The following is a 17,847-nucleotide window of genomic DNA, read 5'->3' as shown; positions in this document are numbered from 1 at the left end:
TGGGCATGCCGGAGACAGGAGAGCCTGGGCATGCCGGAGACAGGAGAGCCTGGGCATGCCGGAGAATGGTGAGGGAGAATTTGGCATGCCTGAGACGGCGGGGACGGTGCAGGAGAGGCTAGGTTTTCATATGCTGTTCATAGGACTGCTATGAGTTGGAGTAGAATCAACGGTACATAACAGCAACATATCAGAGTGGCATGTGTTTTAACCAATGATATTTGTAAAATGTTTTTTGAGTGTGTGAGATGTGAGTGATGGTTTACAGAGTGTACTGGTTTTTCATGCAACACTTCACTTTCACAGGCATTTTAATTCACGACATTGGTCACAATCTTGACAATATGAGAGGATTCTCCCCAAGTCCCTCCTATGCTTGTTGTCCCCATTGCCCTCCTTTCCTATCCCTTCAGGCCGTTGGAGCTGGACTTCATCTCCAGGCAGACGCTGCTCTTGGATCTCCCGTGACTGGTTATTGTCTTAGGTCTCGAATACTGCTACAAAAGAATACTACAAGGGGAGAGTTTTGCAAAACAGAAACTTATTTGCTCACAGTTTAGGTGGCTGGAAGCCCCCGTTCGGAATACAGCCCTCGTTCAGTCGGTTGTGGAGGAAAGTTTTTGTTTCCTTCGTTGTCTGAAGATCCGGCATGCCCCGAGATTTCCACGAGTCCTGGCCTTTCCAATACCTAGGAGCCTCGTCGTACAGGGACGCACTCACTGGTGGCACTTAGGGACGCCCAGTAATTTCGCCTTCCTCTTCTTCTATGCTTAATGAGATGACAATGTTCTTGTAACGTGCTATCTGCTTGCTATGTTTCATGTTGTTGTTATGTGTCGTCGGGTCACCTGCGACCCATAGTGACCATACGGACAGCAGCTCTAAACCCTTGTACTGTCCTGACCTGGTCTCACTAACTCTGACACACCAACTCCCACTTATCAATCCATCTCATCAGGGGTCTTCCTCTCCTGTGTGGTCCCTCCACCCTTCTGAACATTGTGTCCTTCTCCAAGGACCGATCTCTCCTGGCCACATACCCAAAGTATGTGAGACAGAGCTTTAAAATCCTAGCCTCCAAGGAGAAACTTGGTTTCACCTTCTCCAAGACAGATCTATTTGTTTTCTTGGCAGTTCATGGTATGTTTAAGACTCTTCTCCAGCACCACCACCCGAAGGCATTGATTCTTCTTCTGTCATCCTTAGTCATTGTTCAGCTCTCTGATGCATAGCAAGTAATTTTGAAGACCATGGCCTTGATCAGGTGCACCTTAGTCTCTAGACTGACATCGTTGCTTTTCAGTACTCTGGAGAGGTCTCTGATAGATTTTCCCCAATGCAATTCATCTTTTGATTTCCTGACTGCTAGTGTTAAGAGTGTTGACTGTGGAGCTGAGCAACCTGTAATTGTTAACAACCTCAATCTCTCCTCCATCCATCATGGTGCTGCCAATTGGCCCACTGGTGAGAACCTTTGTCTTCTTGATGTTGAGCTTCAATCCATATTGAAAATTACAGTCCTTGACCTTCTGCAGCAAGTGCTTCAGGTCTTTTTCAGTTTCAACAAGCAAGGTTGTGTCATCTGCATAATGTAGATTGTTGATGAGTCTTCCTCCAATCCTGATGCCACATTCTTCTTCATAAAGCCCAGCCTCCTGAATGATCTGTTCTGCAGATAGATTGAAAAGGTATGGAGAGGTGCCTGTAGCTGTTATTGTTGTTGTTAAGAGCTGTTGAATTGTAGACAACTCATAGCAACCCCATGAATGACTTGTGTAACTTTCATCGTTTTTCCAAGTTCATAGAGTTTCCAGAGGGAGGCTATTTCGGAAGTGGATGCCACTCCTGCTTCCAAACTTGTTTTAATCAGGGAGCTCCACCCAACACTGTCCACCATGGGTAAGCATCATTGCAATGGATGAATCAGTGTCACAGTGTTCAGCTTCACAGCAATGACGAGTTACCTCTGTACAGCAAGTGGACAGGCCATTAGTGACCCAAAAACCAACAAATCTGAACTTCACCATATCCTGATTCCCGTCATGCCTGAGTTTAATGTTACAGTCACTGTGTCACTTTGTCTTGTTGAGAGTCTTCCTCTCTTTCTCTGACCTTCCACCTTTCCCAGCATGATGTCCCTTTGCACGGATTGGCCCTCCTGACAATGTGGCCAAGATGTGTGAGCATCCCTGTCTCTGTGGAGCTCCCTGGCTGTACGTGCTCGAAGACAGGCTGGTTTGTTCTTTCAGGAGACATGAGACACTCAGGGTCTCATCCAGCACCACAGTTCTGAGATAAAGGGTTTGGAAGACCACACACTAGGAAGCTTCCCTTACGTATGACTAGGACTGTCAGGGAATTGGGAGTGTTGTGCTTCACCCTAATGCTTTTGCAACTATTTGGTTTGTCAGTATCATGGGGGTCAATTGGAGTTTCCACATTGCATCACTGCGTATATATTGTAGGGGACACAATTCAATCCACCGTAGTTCTGCTGGGAAAGGTGGATCATGTCAGATAAGAAAAGCCCACGACCAGGAATAGACATGTGTCCATCGATGCCAAACCACATCAGTACCAAGGAAGGGAAGGTCAAGGGGTCTCCTCCCATAGCTGGTGGGGAAAGCCTTCCTTCAGGAACGTAATATCCAGCCTCTCAACTTTGAGAAACAGATTTGTTTGTAAAGCCATCCCCTTGTGGTATTACTGTGACGGCAGTACGGAAGACTGAGACGGTAGATTACATGATGTCCGTTACTGATCACTGAGACAGTGTTCTTGTTAGGTGTCATATAATTGACCAAGACCCGCTGGGATGCCATGGACAACAGAGGAATCTCTATCCTGTCCTGCATCATCTGTACGACCTCAGCCATGTTCATGTTCATTCTTTCAGTTAATCCATCCTGTTGAAGGTCTTCCTTTCCTGACCCCTCTGTTTTTCTAGACATGATGTCTTTTCCCAGGGACTGTACCTCCTGACTTGTGCCTAAAAGATACAAGACAAAGTGTCAGCACCCTCGTACCTAAGGAACTTCAGGGTTGCACCTGCTTCAAGACAGAGATCCAGTACCCTTTGCTAACCCCACCATTCACAGACCTAGTTTTTCTTCAGTCTGCTTCGTCACTGTTGATCTTTCACGAGCTTATGAAGAACTTGAAAAGATCTTGGCTTGGGGCAGGTGCACCTTAGTCTTTAAACTGACATCTTGCTTGTTAGGACTGTCAAGATATTTTTGCCATGAGATTTGCCCAATGCAATATACAATTTGATTTCCTGATTGCTGCTACCAAGGGTGTTGATTGTGGATGCAAGCAAAATGCAATCTCATTGTCATCCATAATTGTTTATGATCCACATAGTTGAATGCTTTTACATAGTCAATAAAACAGAATTAGACATCTTTCTGGTATTCTCTGCTTTCAGGCAAGACTCACTGGATGTCAGCAATGACATCCTCTTTCCATGGCCTTTTCTGAATACAATTTGAATTTTTGATTATCATTGATGTAATACACCAGTCATTAAAAAAAGTCTTCAGCAGGATTTTTCTTTCATGTGAGCTAGATTTTTCTTGCATGTGTTATTAAGGATATTGAGCAATAATTTCTGCACTCTGTCGAATTTGTTGGCCTTTCATTACTTGGAATAAGGCATCACGCTGGGCAAAATATGAGGGCCTTGAAAGAAAGGAAGACCCTTGACATGAAGACCCCATCCTGACTGCTAGCAGCCCCCCTTCTGCTTTCACATTTTGTGTAAATGGAGTTGTGTCGCGTGCTGCTGTCTCCCACGTCTGGCTGCTCTGGCCCAACAGTCTGTCAGTTTATTTTTCTCTCTAATCCCACCGGAACTGCCTTCCCAATAAGCGAGTCATTCGGTGGTGATGGCTCATGGAGGTCCGGCCACATGGCCACCATGCAAGGTCAAGAGCGGATGAAGGGCTGGAGGATCGTGGCTGCAGGGTCTGCCGCGGCCCCACTGGCTGAAATGGACTCGTGTACATGCACTTAAGTGTCCAGTTGTCCTTTTATATGTTAAGATATTTTTCAATTTCTAACACATATAAATATACATATATAGACATGTTAAGTTATTCTTTTATATATTTATGTATCTATTCATTTTTCCAATTCCTAACACATACATATATATGTGTTAAATTATTCTTTCCTATATTGACATATTTATATCTATATCTAGATATTTATACATTTTCCCCCCAATATCTAACACACAGTCACAAATCCACCCACTTCTGTTACGTTGATTCTGATTCCTAGTGACACTGGGGGGTAGAGGAGAAGTGTCTGTCCAGGTTCCCAAGGCTGAAAACCTTTACGGAGGCAAACAGCCTCAGCTCTCCCCCAAGGCATGGCTGGGGGGTTTGAACCTTTGGGTGGCAGCTGTTACACTCACACACACACACACACACACACACTCACACACACACATACAAAGACACACGCATGCACATATGTAAGTGTTAAATTATGTAGCATTTATATATAAAGATACGTTTCTATATATTCACCCCCAGACGATGAAGGCAGCTCTCTCTCCACGTCTGGGGGTGTGGTTCACAGTTTGCTGCACTGAGAACCAGAAGGCCCAGTGTCTCTGGCACGCAAATCCGCCAGTGACTCCCTGGGGTGAAGAGGGACCATCTCTACCTTTTCAGATTTACAGCCTCAGAAATCCGACGGACAGCCACTTTGAGTCAGAATCGACTCTAGGGAGTGAATTTTGATTACACACACACACACACACACACACACACACACACTCCCCTCCATTTTTAAATTTCTAACACATATGCACACACACAGACAGCAATCTAGAAAAGCAAACCTATTGTGGCCGAGTTCGTTCTGACTCACAGCGGCCCCACTAGGACAGAGACCGGTGCCGGGCAGCCTCCGAGGCTGTGATCTTCGTGCACACAGGCTGACTCACCTTTCTACCCAGAAGGGGTTGGTGTGTCCGAGCCACTGACCCTTTGTTTAGCCACTGTGCCAACAGGGTTCCTGCCACATGTTAAATACACGTATAAAAGGACACATGTTGGTGTGAATCCTTGTTGTGTAATGGTGAGTGGAACCAGCTCATAAGTGACCCTTCAGTGGACTTTGGAGGTAGTTTATTACATAGGAGGAGACTGCCCATCTTTCTCCCTCAGTATATATATTGTAGATACACTCATGGATACACACACACTCAGGGAGCTCTGGTGGTATGTTATTGTTGTTGTTGTTGTTAAGAGTCGTAGGCAACTCATAGCGACCCTATGAACGAAAGTCCTCAACACTCACGTGACTTTCGTCCTTTCTCCAGGTTCATAGGGTTTCCGGAGGCAAGCTATTACGGAAGTGGATGCCACTCCTGCTTCCAAGCTTGTTTTAAACATATAGTGGTAAGGAATTATCCTGTCAACCCTGAGGCAGGTGGTTTGAATCCACCAATTGTCTCCATGGGAGAAAGATGGCAATCTCCTCTCTTGGGACTTGTAGTCTGAAAACACACTGGAGGCTCAGCTGTGAGTTGACTGTGACTTGAAGGTCACCTAGTGCTGCTGTAACAGACACCGCAGTGCATCGCCTCAGTCATCTCGTGCTTCTGGAAAACACGCCACAGGGCACTGTCCCAGTAATTGATTTATTTTTTTTTTGGTCCCAGTAATTTAATGTGCTCAGCTGTTAACTAAAAGCTCAGAGGGTCCACCACCTGCTCCGAAGAAGAAAGAGAGGCTAGTTGGGTCCCTAGAGGTTTACAGCTTTGGAAGCCCTAAGGGGCATAGGTCCACAGTCCTACAGGGTCGTTGTGCGTCTGAGGAAGGACTTGGGCATTTTTTGGCCTCCCTCGTTGAACCACAGTGATTAGCTCAGGAATGAGCATGTTATCGAAACACTGGGACTCTTGGAGGGAGTCCCGGGGCCTAGTCTCTCGGTGGGTCTTCCTTCTAGGATCCTGAGAGCAAAGACAGCCTGGAGCTGGGCAGCCTTCTTGTGAGCCCAAAGAACAGCCTGTCTGAGAAGGACGTTAGAGCAGATGTCACCGTGACTGCCAACCATCACAGTGTTCATTCTCAGCGCCACATCAAAATCAACCCTGTTGCCCTGAGTTGATTCCAAGGCAAAATGACCGTGTAGAACAGAGTCGTGCTGCCTAACAGGGGTTCCAAGGCGGGTGGTCTTTAAGGGAGCTGATAGCCACATCTGCTCCCTAGGAGCGGTGCGTAGATTTAAACCACTGACCTTTTGGTTAGCGGCTAAAGGCCAAGAGCACCACCAAGGCCTCCTGGCGCAGTGAAGGTGATAATCTGGTGATTGATCGAGGTATACACACCTGGTCTAGTTCTGACCAATGAGACCCCAGGAGAGGAGCGAAAAGCCACACCCTCGTCTTCCTGCTGACCAATGACACCAGCCCACACTGCCCTACAGGGCTGCAGGCACGGCTGTGGCACAGCCGGGAGAGGAAGGCAAGGAAGTCAGTCCTGGAGCCCCGCTGCCCTCTGCTTCTCCTCTTCATGAAGATCTATGCTTGATCCTAACGTGACCCTGACCCACCACGCAGCTGCCGCTGGAGCAGTTAGATGCATCCAAGCAGAAAAAGCCCAGGTCCTGGAGATGTTGTTTGAATCCTTGATCAAGCTCTTCATGAAGCTACCGGCGTCAGCATTTTCTCTTTGCACTTTAGCTGGCTGGGTTGGGGTGATCTCCTTACTCCACAAGGAAATGCCTTGGTGGCACGGTGGTTATGACGTCTGGATGCTAAACAAAAGCTGACTCGAACCCACCAGCTGTTCACGCTAAAAAGTGGAGGCAATTTGCTTCTGAAAGGTTTACATCCAGGCCTCCTCTGTCCTCCAGGGTCTCTGTGGATCTGAGTCGACTTGTGGGCGGTCCAGCATCTCATGGGAGGTCATAATGTGGCCACTGATTTGATCCTGACTCACCCCAGCCCTGGAGGTCAGCATAGACCAGCCCCACAGGGTTCCGGAGGGCAAAGCCTAAAGGACCAGCCCCGCTGTGCTTCCTGGAAATGGACTTCATGCTGAGATTTGGTTTTCTGGTCTTTTGTTTTCAGCAAGGATAAGAATATGCCCATTTTCTCCTCTGGCGCATGCCCAGCCCAGGACAGCCTTGAAAATCCAAGCAATGGGAACTGCTGGTCTCCCCCAGGGCACCCAGCCGGCTGGGGCAGTGGCGTGTCCTGTTCATCTCCAGCCTGGCCGTGGTCAACAACCGTATCCGCTGACCAGACTCCTAGAGAGTAGAGGCTGCCCATCGACATGCCAGCAGGAGGCCCCGGGACTAGAGCCGTCCAGTGGACAGCAGGAGAGTCAGGTGGTGGCCTGGGTGTGTTCTGGGGGACGAGACACAGATCTTCTCTGCTGGGCCTTCAGCTGCAGTGCTGTCACGAGGGTCACTGACTCATTTGTGGTCAAGAAGGAAATTGACAGCTGTGGCGGCCTGGAGGTCCCCTCCAGTAGGTGTGGCCATAAGGGGTCCCCTCCAGCAGGTGTGGCCACACGGGGTCCCCTCCGGCACGTGTGGCCACACGGGGTCCCCTCCAGCAGGTGTGGCCACATAGGGTCCCCTCGGGCAGGTGTGGCCACACGGGGTCCCCTCCGGCAGGTGTGGCTGTGTGGCCAGGTCAGGGGCAGCGCCTGGATGGAGCTCTTCAGGCCCCCGTAGCCATGGGGGCCTCTGATCACAAGAAGGGATGCCATCTTCTTCAAGGGGCTGAGCCAAGCCTGTAGCTGTGACTGAAACGCCAAAACGTCAGGACGGGAAAGGGCCGGGGTAGCCAGCCGTGCAGTTGTTTAGTCTACAGCAGGCCGAACATCTGGGTGACGGAAAACAGCCTTAGCTTGGACAGGCCACGTGAGCAGTCCCATCACAGCCCGGGCAGGACCAATGAGAAGCAGACCTTCCGGGGGGGTGTCAGGGGAGGGAGCAGAGGGGGGAGCTGAATCGATTCCTTGGTCCTCATTTTCTGGAATCACGAGCCACAAAGAGGCCGGGTGGCACAGTGGATGAAGTGTTGGACCACTAAAAGCTCAGCCATTTATCTCCACCAGGGGCCGTGCAGAAAGAAGACATGGTGGTCTGTTTACCTGAAGTTTTGTGCAGCAGGAACCCTGCAGGATCCACTGTGTCCTGGTGGACATTGAGTCAAGGTCAGCTCCCTGAAGCAAGTTGGTTTTGAACGTTTTTGGTAAGGAGCCACAAAGAGCCCTGGTGGTGCAGAGATTAGGCACTCAGCTACTGTAAGGTTAGTGGTTCAAATCCACTCAGAGGCTCATGGGAGAAGGACCCAAGGCTCTGTCCCCTGCAGCCCCCACCATGGAGTCTGTTCTGGCACTGGCTACACAGGGTCCTCCCGGTTCGAGTCATCTTTGTGAAGGTAGATTGCCAGCCTTTCTTTTGTGGCACCACCACCTGGATCCGACCCACCGACGTCTTGGTTGGTACATGCAGTGCCTCAGAGTCAGTCCTGACTCATAGCAAGGCCACGGGACGGAGCAGAACTGCCCGTGCGGTTTCCAAGGTGGCCATCTTTACCAGGGTGACCACCAGGACTTGCCTTCTTGTGGATTTGAACTGTTGACCTTTAGGTTAGCAGTCAAGGGTTTAATCACTGTGCCATCGGGAGCTCACCACATGTCCACTCAGCCTGTATGACTGAATGGTAGGTGGTCAGGCCTGTCCCAGGCCGTGGGCCCCGGCGGCTCAAGGCCCTGCAGCCAGCCTCCAAGGAGCCAGTTAGCCTGGTGGGCTTGGGTTCCTTCGCCAGCTTGGTGATGTTTCATCTGCTCACCACCCCCTTTGGTGTCTTTGTATAAATACATGTAAACAGTTTTGACGTGAAGCCCAGTCAATCTCTTCTCTCCAGCTCAATAAGGAAGGATGAAGGAGGCTGTGCTTACTTGCACCCTGGGCACTTGGCCCAACACCAGTGGACAGTGATGCCCAGGAGGACAGCGGGGGTCTCACAGAGGACAGATGCCCCGTGGGACCGACTCTGCCTGCCCTACCTCCTCCACCCTTGTTTGAGAAGTCACACGCTCTTCCATTGCTCAGACACGAAGCACAGCCCCCTCCATGAACTCTGTGTCCTCCGCCATGGTCCAGTTTAGGGGTTTGAGGCAGTCTGGCCTTTCTGGCTGGTCTCTTTTAGCCATGTCCCACTCGTAGACTCACAGGCTGGCAGGGGGTCACTGGTCCACGGGGAGGAGGGAGGCTGGGCCGGCTGTCACATGTGTACCAGGGTCGGTGGTCGGAGGTCAGCGAGGAACTGCTGTCAAGAGTGTCCAGGACGTGGGCTTTCCTCTGGGAATGAAGGCTTGGGTAGCTGGTGGGCTCATTTCTACCCTTAAAGCTGTTGTCTTACAGCTAACAACTTCAGATAGGAGACTGCAGGGGCTACTCTCATTCCTCCTAAAAGGCTGGGCATCTGGGAACAGAAGCCACTGGTCAAAAGCCTTGACAAAGGTCATGGCAAGTGGGACCCGAACTCTACTGAGGGGTCTCCTGGTGGTGCCGGTTGTAGTTGTGGGTGCTGTGTTTGTGGTGCTGTGTTTTTGGGTTGGGGTGGTGATTTTGTGTTTGTGTTTATTCTTGGTAGAGTGGCTATAGTTGTGGTGTGGCTATCAGTGCAGTTGTTGTTGATAGTGGTTGCTCTTGGTAGTATTTTAGTAGGGGTTGTGGTATGGTTGTGGGTTTTGTTGGCTGTATGGTTATTGTTGATGATGGTGTTGTAGGTGGTGACGTTATGCTTGTAATTGCTGTACTGATGTGTTTATTGTTGGCATTGTTGATGGTGATTGGTGTGGTAGCTGATAGTGGTGTTTAGTTATGGCTGTGGTTGTTAATTGCGTGGTTGTTGGTGGTGCTGGTGCTTTGGTTGTGGTTGGCTTTGTGCTTGTTGCTGATGGTAAGGTTTTTTGTGGTGGTGTTGGTATTGCGGTTGCTGATGGTTTTGCATTTGTTGGTGGTGGTGTGATTGTTGATGGTGGTGTTTGTACTGTGGTTGTTGATGCTTTTTTGTTTGTTGTTGACTGTGAGGCTGTGGTGGTTGTTGGTTGTTGATATAAGGTTGTTAATGGTTGTGGGGTTGGTGCTGTGGTTGATGATGTCGTTAGTGATGGTTTTGTTTGTTGCTGCTGTTGTTGGTTATGGTGTTGATGCTGCGTTGATGATGGTTTTACATTTGTTGTTGATGGTGAGGTTGTTTTTTGTTTTGTTTGCTGTTGACTGTGAGGGTGTTGTTGATGGTGTTATTGTTGATGGTGGTGGTGCTGCTGCAGTTGGTGTTGCTGTGAGCTTGACTCTCACTGATTCTGCAGAGCAGAGCTGTGCTTTGTAAGGATTTCGTGGCTGAGACCTAGTAAAAACCACTCACAAGACCTGCTTTTCAAGGCTCCTTGGTGGAACTGAACCACCAAACATTTGACTAGTAGATGGGTGCTTAACTGTTTGAACTCACAAAGGGGGCCTCGAAACATTCATCAGGTAAGTGTTGTGTTTTTTTTGTTTTGTTTTTGTTTTTGTTTTTAATTATGCGCAGAAATTCTCCACATACCCAAAACATGAAAAGAAAACCATACTCTTAACTTGCTTTATTAATACACTGGCCAAGAATGGGCCCTGGTGCTGGTAATGTCCACAGGGTGTTCAAGCCCTCCACAGTGTCCAAGAGCAAGCATGGAGGGGATGACGGCCTGGCTGGAGTTCCCTTTCCCAGGACATGAGGCCCTGTGCTCGAGGCCACAGCCTGACCAGGGGCCCTCAGTAGATGCCCTGCTTGGGCCAGCCCAGCTCCCGTGCGTAGGCCCCTTTGCAGCTCCGGATCTCCCGGTCGTAGTCCAGGTGCCTGTTGAGGTCTGGCCTTGTGGATCTCCAGCCAATGAAGCCTTGGGTGGTCTCTGGGATTGGGGGGGACGGGAGGACCTGGAGCAGAAATGTAGGAGCCTCAGTTACAGCTGGGTCCCAGGTGCTACACTGTGTGCAAGAGTGGGGTGGCAAACCTGAAGGCTGGAAGTTCAAGTCCGTCCAGAGGAGTCTCAGAAGAAAGGCCTGGAGGTCTCTTCCCCACCCCCCAAAACAGCCACTGGGAATGCTTTGGAACATAGTCATGTCTGTGCTCTGACACCTTTGGAGTCACCAGAAGTCAGCGTCGAACCCACTGCAGCTGATGGGGTGGTTTTGAGTCCTTGAAACACACTTGAGCCCCAGATTAGGGAGTCACAGGGGCAAAAGGCAGTGAAATGGAACTTAAGAGTGACAGGGAAAAGTCGTCTAAGACAGACGCAAAGGCAGTTCTGTTTGTCAGTTCTGCAGACAGGTCTTAAGTTTGTGGAAAATGAAGGCAAATGATTCGGTAGGTCTTCCCTCCAATCCCCCGGGTTTGAAACTATCCTCTGCTCTGCTATTACAAGGAAGACAGACAAGAGAAGGACGTTTAGCTGTCAGAGAATCAAAGCAAAGAGGTTTTGTTTGCTGGGGGCTGGGAGTTAATATTTTGCTAAAGGTATCTACCAGGTGGGGTGGGAAGGGAAGGTGCTGGGGGCTGGCTGCCCACCCCGGGACAAAGACCTTTAACTGATGTTTTTGGTAAAAAGTTGAAATCAGCCCCTAGCGGCTGCCTGCTGGGAGGGTCACAGTGACCACCAGAAGGACCTAGGGTCAGCTCTGGAGAGAACTGAGTCCTGGTGCAGTGGCTAACTTGACTGCTAGAGGCAAGGTCAGTAGTTCAAATCCAACCCACAGCCCCAAGGGTAGAAAAGACCTGGGTGATTTGCTTCTGTAACGACCATTACCTCCTGTAATGTACCTGTAAGAGGAACAGGTGGGCACAGGTGAAAGAGACACATCATGGCATGCAGGTTTGTTGTTGTTAGGTGCCATCAAGTCAACCATGACTCACAGCTGCTCTGTGAACAACAGATCTGAACCCTGCTCTGTCCTGTGCCATCTTCCTCATCTCTGATGCCTCGAGCCCACTGCTACAGTCACTGTGCCAATCTATCTTGTTAAGGATCTTCCTCTCTTATTCTGTCCACCACCCGTTTCCAAGAAAAATGTCCTTTTGCAAAGACTGGCCCCTCTGAAGGACATGCCCAAAGCACAGAGCCTGACCACATTTCCCCCAAGACATATATTTGTTTGTTCTTCTGAGAGTTTATGGTATAAATCGCTCTCCAGGATTACAACTCAAAGACATATATTCTTTTTCTGAAATTGTCGGGCTTTCAGATGTGTAACAACTAATTGCAAAAACCATGGTTTGGATCAGGAGCACCTTAATCTTTAAACTGGTGTCATTGCTCATTAGCATTCTGGAGAGAGGCCCTTGACAGCAGATTTTCTCAGTGCAACACATATTTCTTGAGTGCTGGTGCCAAGGGTATTGATTGTGGAACCGAGTAAGGTGAAATCATTGACAATTTCACTTTTTCTCCATCTATCATAATGCTGCCTATTGGCCCAGTGGTGAGGGTTTTGGGGCAGGTAATATTTCTACATACTTGTCTGTAGGTGCAGTATGTTGTATTGAATAGATAGTAAGAAAACAGATGCCAAATTAGGAAAACTTCTTAGTCATAACAAAACCCTCATGGGAACAGATCGCTGGACGTGGTAGCTCATGGTTACATAAAAAATCCAAGATTATTGTTTCAAGAGACTAACAAACTACAGAGACTTCTGTCTCTATGACTCTTACACCAGTCAGTTCTGACTCAGGGGGGCCCTTCTGTCACATGTGTCAGGCTGTAGGTCTTTAAGGGAGAGACTACCCTTCTTTGTCTGGAGGAACGACTGGTGAATTTGAACCACCATCCTCACCCACTGAATGGCCCTCTAACACGTGCGCTTCTGTCTTGGCATCTCGCACAGGGTGGACACGGTTGTTCAGTGCCATCGAGTTGAGGGTGACTTGGAGCGATCCCGTGGACCACAGGTCTGAACCCTGTTCTGTTCTGTCCCATCCTTGTGGGTAGACAGAGCTTGCTGATTTTTCTTGTTTGCTGGGCTCTGCTCTCCTCATTCATCACTGTCCTTGATCGGTACCTGCTCTGAATAATAGCTAAGAGCTCATTTTCCAAATCCCTTTGAACTGTAGCGCCAGCAAAGAATATGGAACAGACCACGGACCTTTGAAGAACAAACGTGTCTCGGACGGACGGCAGCCAGAATGCTCCTTCGGGGTGAGGGTGGCAAGACTCACGTGCTCTGGACACGTGGTCAGGAAGGGCCAGCGCCTGCACAAGGACATCGTGCTTGAAAGTGGAGGGTCAGTGAAGGAGAGGAAGAGTCACAGTGAGATGATTGACAGGCTGTAAAAACAGCTCAAGGGAAGCAGAGTGCGTGCGGGTCAGCAAAGAGGAGGAAGGCCTTCAGCAGGATGGACCAGCAAACGTGGGATCGAGCCCTTTGGAAACCAAAACACCCAGGGTTTTACTGTGTTGTACGTGGGACTGCTTTGATCTGACTCGATGGCACTTAACAACAGCAAGAAAACACAGGGCGCCCGTTCTAAGTCCTTCACTCACATCCACCCTGAGCCCAGACCCCACTCCCTTGGGCAGGTGTGTATGAGGTGGAGACAAAGAGGTCAAGCAACATGTCCAGCAGGTCCATCGGACTGAGCCGCAGAGCAGGACCTGGACTTAGGAGCTGAAGTGAGTCTGGGTCTCCTTCCCAAGTGTTTCAAGGCCACCTGGAAGTGGTTGCTGGGTGGACGACCTGCCGCCCTGTCCTTGCCTTTCTTCTGCCTCCGTGTGCTAAGCTAAGACACAGTCAGGCACATGGAGGCGTGTGGCCTGATGTGGCCCGCGGCTGTGTCCGTGTGGGCACTGTGCTCTCTCACCTCTGGCAGGTGGTCCCCCCTCTTGGAGTGAGGAACAGAGATTTTTAGGGGGGCTCATTTCTTATCAAAATAAACGTTTAAGGGGGCGGAGGACTTTGCCAACCTTGATGTATTTCTCCACCGGAGTCACAGGCTGGATGTGGAAATGGGCAGGGAGCTCGATTCTGGGCTTTGGGGTCGAAGGTGGCTCTTCATGGCCAATCAGCTGAAACAAAGACGCCAGAGGTGTGAACATCAGGAGGAACCTGAGCAGAGCAGCACATCCCATGAAGACAGGAGGGAGGCTGTGATGTGCTAGCTGGCTGGTCCCGGTGTCAGAAGGGAGTCCATCTACCCAACCATCGGTCATGCGTGCGTCCATCCGGCTACCCACTCAGACAGCCACTTAGTCATCATCTCCCCGTGTACTCATTATCCACGCATCCGTCCATCCTTCCAACCATTAACTATCTTCATCTACCCATCCACTCATACACCATCTATCCATTCACTCATCCAATAACTCACTTCTTTATCGTCTATCCATCCACCCACTCAACTATCCACACATACGTCCACCGAATCCATTTCTCCATTCGCCTGTCCATGCATTTACTCATCCATCCACCCACCCATCTGTCCACGCATGGATTCATCTAGCCATCCACTCATCCATCCATCTAACCGGCCATCCATCCATCCACCCATCTGTCCACGCATGGATTCATCTAGCCATCCACTCATCCATCCATCTAACCGGCCATCCATCCACCCACCCATCTGTCCATTAACAGATGAACTCAGCCATCTCTCAGTCCACTGAGCCATCTGTCCACTCATCGACCAACATGTTTACTCATCATTCATCCATCAACACGCTTCTCCCCCCTCCATTCCCGTGACCATCAATTCAAGCCCCATTCATGGCGCCCCACGTGTGTCAGAGAACTGTACTCCACAGGTTTTCAATGATGGATTTATCTTGGTAGACCACCAGGTCTTTCTTTCTAGGTGTGTGTGGGTGGACTTGATCCTCCAACCTCTTCAGCAGCCTAGTGTGTTTGCCGTGTGCTCCATGCAGGGGTTTCTAGAGAGGAGTCAAGTGGGGGTTTTAACACCAGCACTGACAGCAGCACCCACGACTGCTCACTCCTGCTTCTCTCTCCTCACCTGAGCAGCATCTGAGAACGCTCCCAGGTTACGGGCCGGAACAAAACAATGCCAGCAAGGTTCCAGGACCAACTTTGAAAATATCACAAGAGAACCTCCCCCTGCTTTTTATATTTTAAAGTAATTTTGAACTCTTTGAAAACCCTACTTAATTACATATAAAGGATGTTAATATAGACTCCTTTATGCATGTTATATTAATAAAGACTCATTTTATGCATAAAATTTCAAGTTGCATAGCTCCCTAAGAATTAAAAAAAAGATTCGTTAAGAATGGCATGACTTCAAAGCTGTGGGGTAGGGTGAATTATAAATGGGGTTTGCACTGCCTCGAATCATGAGCGTTACACATGATATGGTTCTGAATGCTGCACCCCAACAAAGAAGTGGGGTTTACTTTTCTTGGTCCAGGGGACGGTTTAAAGGTTACAGATGAGTAGTTTAGCATCCCAGTGAGCCAACTCAAGTGGTTTCTTGGTTGACTTAGTGTTTTCTGAGTCTGAGTCATTTCTTACAGAGTGAGTGTGCCCACTACAAATATGTGTTGGAAATCCTGACCCCTGTGACCCCGAGTCCTATAACCCTGGATTATGTGTGATGCTGGTAGCCAAAAGCTTGGCAGTTTGGTTTTTTGTTTTGTTTTGTTTCTATTATTTTGTGTGCGTGTACCGTCAAATCAGATCTGACTGGTACAGGAGGATATTGCGCCTCCTTCTCCGGCAGAGCATCTGGTGGACTCAAACCATGTTCCTCTGGGATTCCAGTGCAGCTTCTTGCCACTAGGCCACCAGAGCTCCCCAGCTCGGCAGTTTTAATCCATCAGCTGCTCCTCAGGTGAAAGACAGACAGTCTTCTCTGATGGAAATGTGCAGCCTTGGAATTGACCTGATAGTTTTATAGATCCTCAGAATAAAGAGCAGAGGCTCGAGGTCAATCAGGGCAGCATTCCCACGCTGGAGCTCGAAGCTAAGAGGGAGGGCACTTACGGAACAATGGTCAGATGCCAGACAAAAGCTTAGCAGGATAAACGCACTAGTGGGTCCAAGGGAGGAAGGCTTGATAATCTGCCTGCTCGAACATGACGGTTTGGGAACCCCGAAGGGCAGTTCTACTCTGTCATATGGGGTCATTATGAACCAGGGTTTACTGGATAAATTTATCTGTGAGCACCCAACACTATGCGTCAGAATTTTTCTTATAGTGACCACCACCAAGGCCACTCTGGTGGCCTGATCTGTAAGGAGGTGCTGACCCCAAGGCCTAGCCTCTGGTCATTTAAATCCACCAGCGGCTCCATGGCAGGAAGATGGGCACTTTCCTCCTATTAGTTGGAAACCCAGGGAAGGGTCAGCTGTGACTCTAAGTTCTGAGTTCGAACAACGGCAGCACACACATTTGGGAATAAGCTTTTCTTAGTTAAGTCAATGAACCAGTATTGTGGATGGTAAGTCATAGGTTACTCAGCTTTTCTATATAAAAGTGCAGATCAGGCAAAGCAGCAAACAAGTACAGACTGCGGTGGGCACAGAGGAAAGACAGATAGATGTCACACCACACAGAGTCACCAGAAACAGAAGAAAAGAAGCTGGGAAGACACAAGGGCGAAGCCGCCTCTGGGACTGTAACACGGCTGCTCCTCACCCAGCCGCCAGAGCGTGTGCTCGCTCACTCTGTCTAGAGGTCTAGATTTCTGCATAGATAGATAGATAGACAGACAGACAGACAAGTAGACCGATAGATCTATATATCTGGTAGCTGCTTATTGTTGTTGTGTGTCACTGAGTTGCAGCTAGTCCACTGGTGACTCTGGCAGGTTTTCTTTCAGAGGCAGTAAATCGCAGAGACAAGACTGCACATTCTTCTCCATTGAGCATCTGGTGGGTTCCAAAGCACATGCCTTTGGGACTGCAGCACAGCTTCTTACCACTAGGCCACTAGGAGTGAGTGTGTGTGTGTGTGTGTGTGTGTGTGTGTGTGTGTGTGTGTGTGAGGGGGGTGGAAGGGGAAGAGGAGAGGGGAGAGGAGAGAAAGAGAAAAAAACCCCAAAATTAGAACCCCGAGACTCCTATCTGTGGAGGGAGCACAGCTCTGCTCCAACAGTGGGCTGTACAAGGAAGATTCTACCTCACTGGGCTCGTGTTCTGATAAGTCCTCATTTCATGACTCTTGCAGCCTCTCAATGACTGACATGTGCCTTTTGAGCACACAAGGTGGGCATTTACCTCCTCGAAGGGGGTTGTTAAAAATCCCCAGTTTTGGGTCCAGTTTTTCCTGGCTTCGTTTTCAGCCTTCAGACGGCATTTCCTGGAAAAGAGTGGGTCTGAGAGCTGCCCGGGGTTTGAGGACGTGCGGAGGCGGCCCTGCCAGCCCAGGGCTGTGATGCACTGGTGAGGCCTGGCCGGTCAGGTGTGCGCAGTGGGGCTGGCCGGCCAGGTGTGCGCAGTGGGGCGGGCGCTGCCTTACCAGATCTCATCTTGCGCCACGAGATTCATGCGCTCCGCCTCAGCGGTGCTGATCTGCTTGTGGGTCATGAGGAAGGACTCTTTCGGTCTGGCACCTCAAGCCCTGAGCTCAGGTTTTCGAGTTGCCTAGGAGAGAGACTGGTTGCCAGGCAACGGAGGACGCCCAGGCGGAGGCGGCACCACACCTGGTAGGCGGGGCTGAAGGGGGCGGAGCGCGACCCGGACTTTCTGGAAGCTCTGCCCCTTTGAACCTTTGGCCTGGTTCCTGCTCACCTGCAGGCCCCTCTCTTCTGCGGAAACGTTAGGCAAACCTCAAGACCAGCACCCCTGCCCCGTCCCACATCTTCTAACGTGTAA

General features: G+C 49.7%; 2 protein-coding genes across 2 annotated transcripts in view; one reads left to right on the top strand and one right to left on the bottom strand.

The window, feature by feature from the left end:
* Nucleotides 1-6,548, top strand: part of ANKRD60 (ankyrin repeat domain 60) — a 55,512-nt gene extending 48,964 nt beyond the window's left edge. The window contains exons 8-10 of the mRNA XM_006896917.1: nucleotides 5,965-6,039; nucleotides 6,267-6,336; nucleotides 6,445-6,548. Of these exons, the coding sequence (XP_006896979.1) occupies nucleotides 5,965-6,039; nucleotides 6,267-6,336; nucleotides 6,445-6,548 (249 nt within the window). The remainder of the gene's footprint in view (nucleotides 1-5,964; nucleotides 6,040-6,266; nucleotides 6,337-6,444) is intronic.
* A 4,249-nt stretch (nucleotides 6,549-10,797) lies between these two features.
* Nucleotides 10,798-17,559, bottom strand: LOC102867223 (chromosome unknown open reading frame, human C20orf85). Its single transcript, XM_006896855.1, has 4 exons — nucleotides 17,492-17,559; nucleotides 17,251-17,332; nucleotides 13,983-14,084; nucleotides 10,798-10,959 (listed from the first exon to the last, which is right to left on the bottom strand). Exons 1-4 carry the CDS (start codon nucleotides 17,557-17,559, stop codon nucleotides 10,798-10,800), a joined length of 414 nt encoding a protein of 137 aa, XP_006896917.1.
* Between the last annotated feature and the right edge of the window lie 288 nt (nucleotides 17,560-17,847).

This window comes from Elephantulus edwardii, unplaced genomic scaffold (genome assembly GCF_000299155.1).
Source record: "Elephantulus edwardii isolate Elephantulus edwardi_28Jun2011 unplaced genomic scaffold, EleEdw1.0 scaffold00193, whole genome shotgun sequence".
In the NCBI taxonomy this organism is placed as follows: Eukaryota; Metazoa; Chordata; class Mammalia; order Macroscelidea; family Macroscelididae; genus Elephantulus; species Elephantulus edwardii.
Note: the sequence above shows the minus strand (reverse complement) of the source record. Positions and strands in the feature narration are given on the sequence as shown.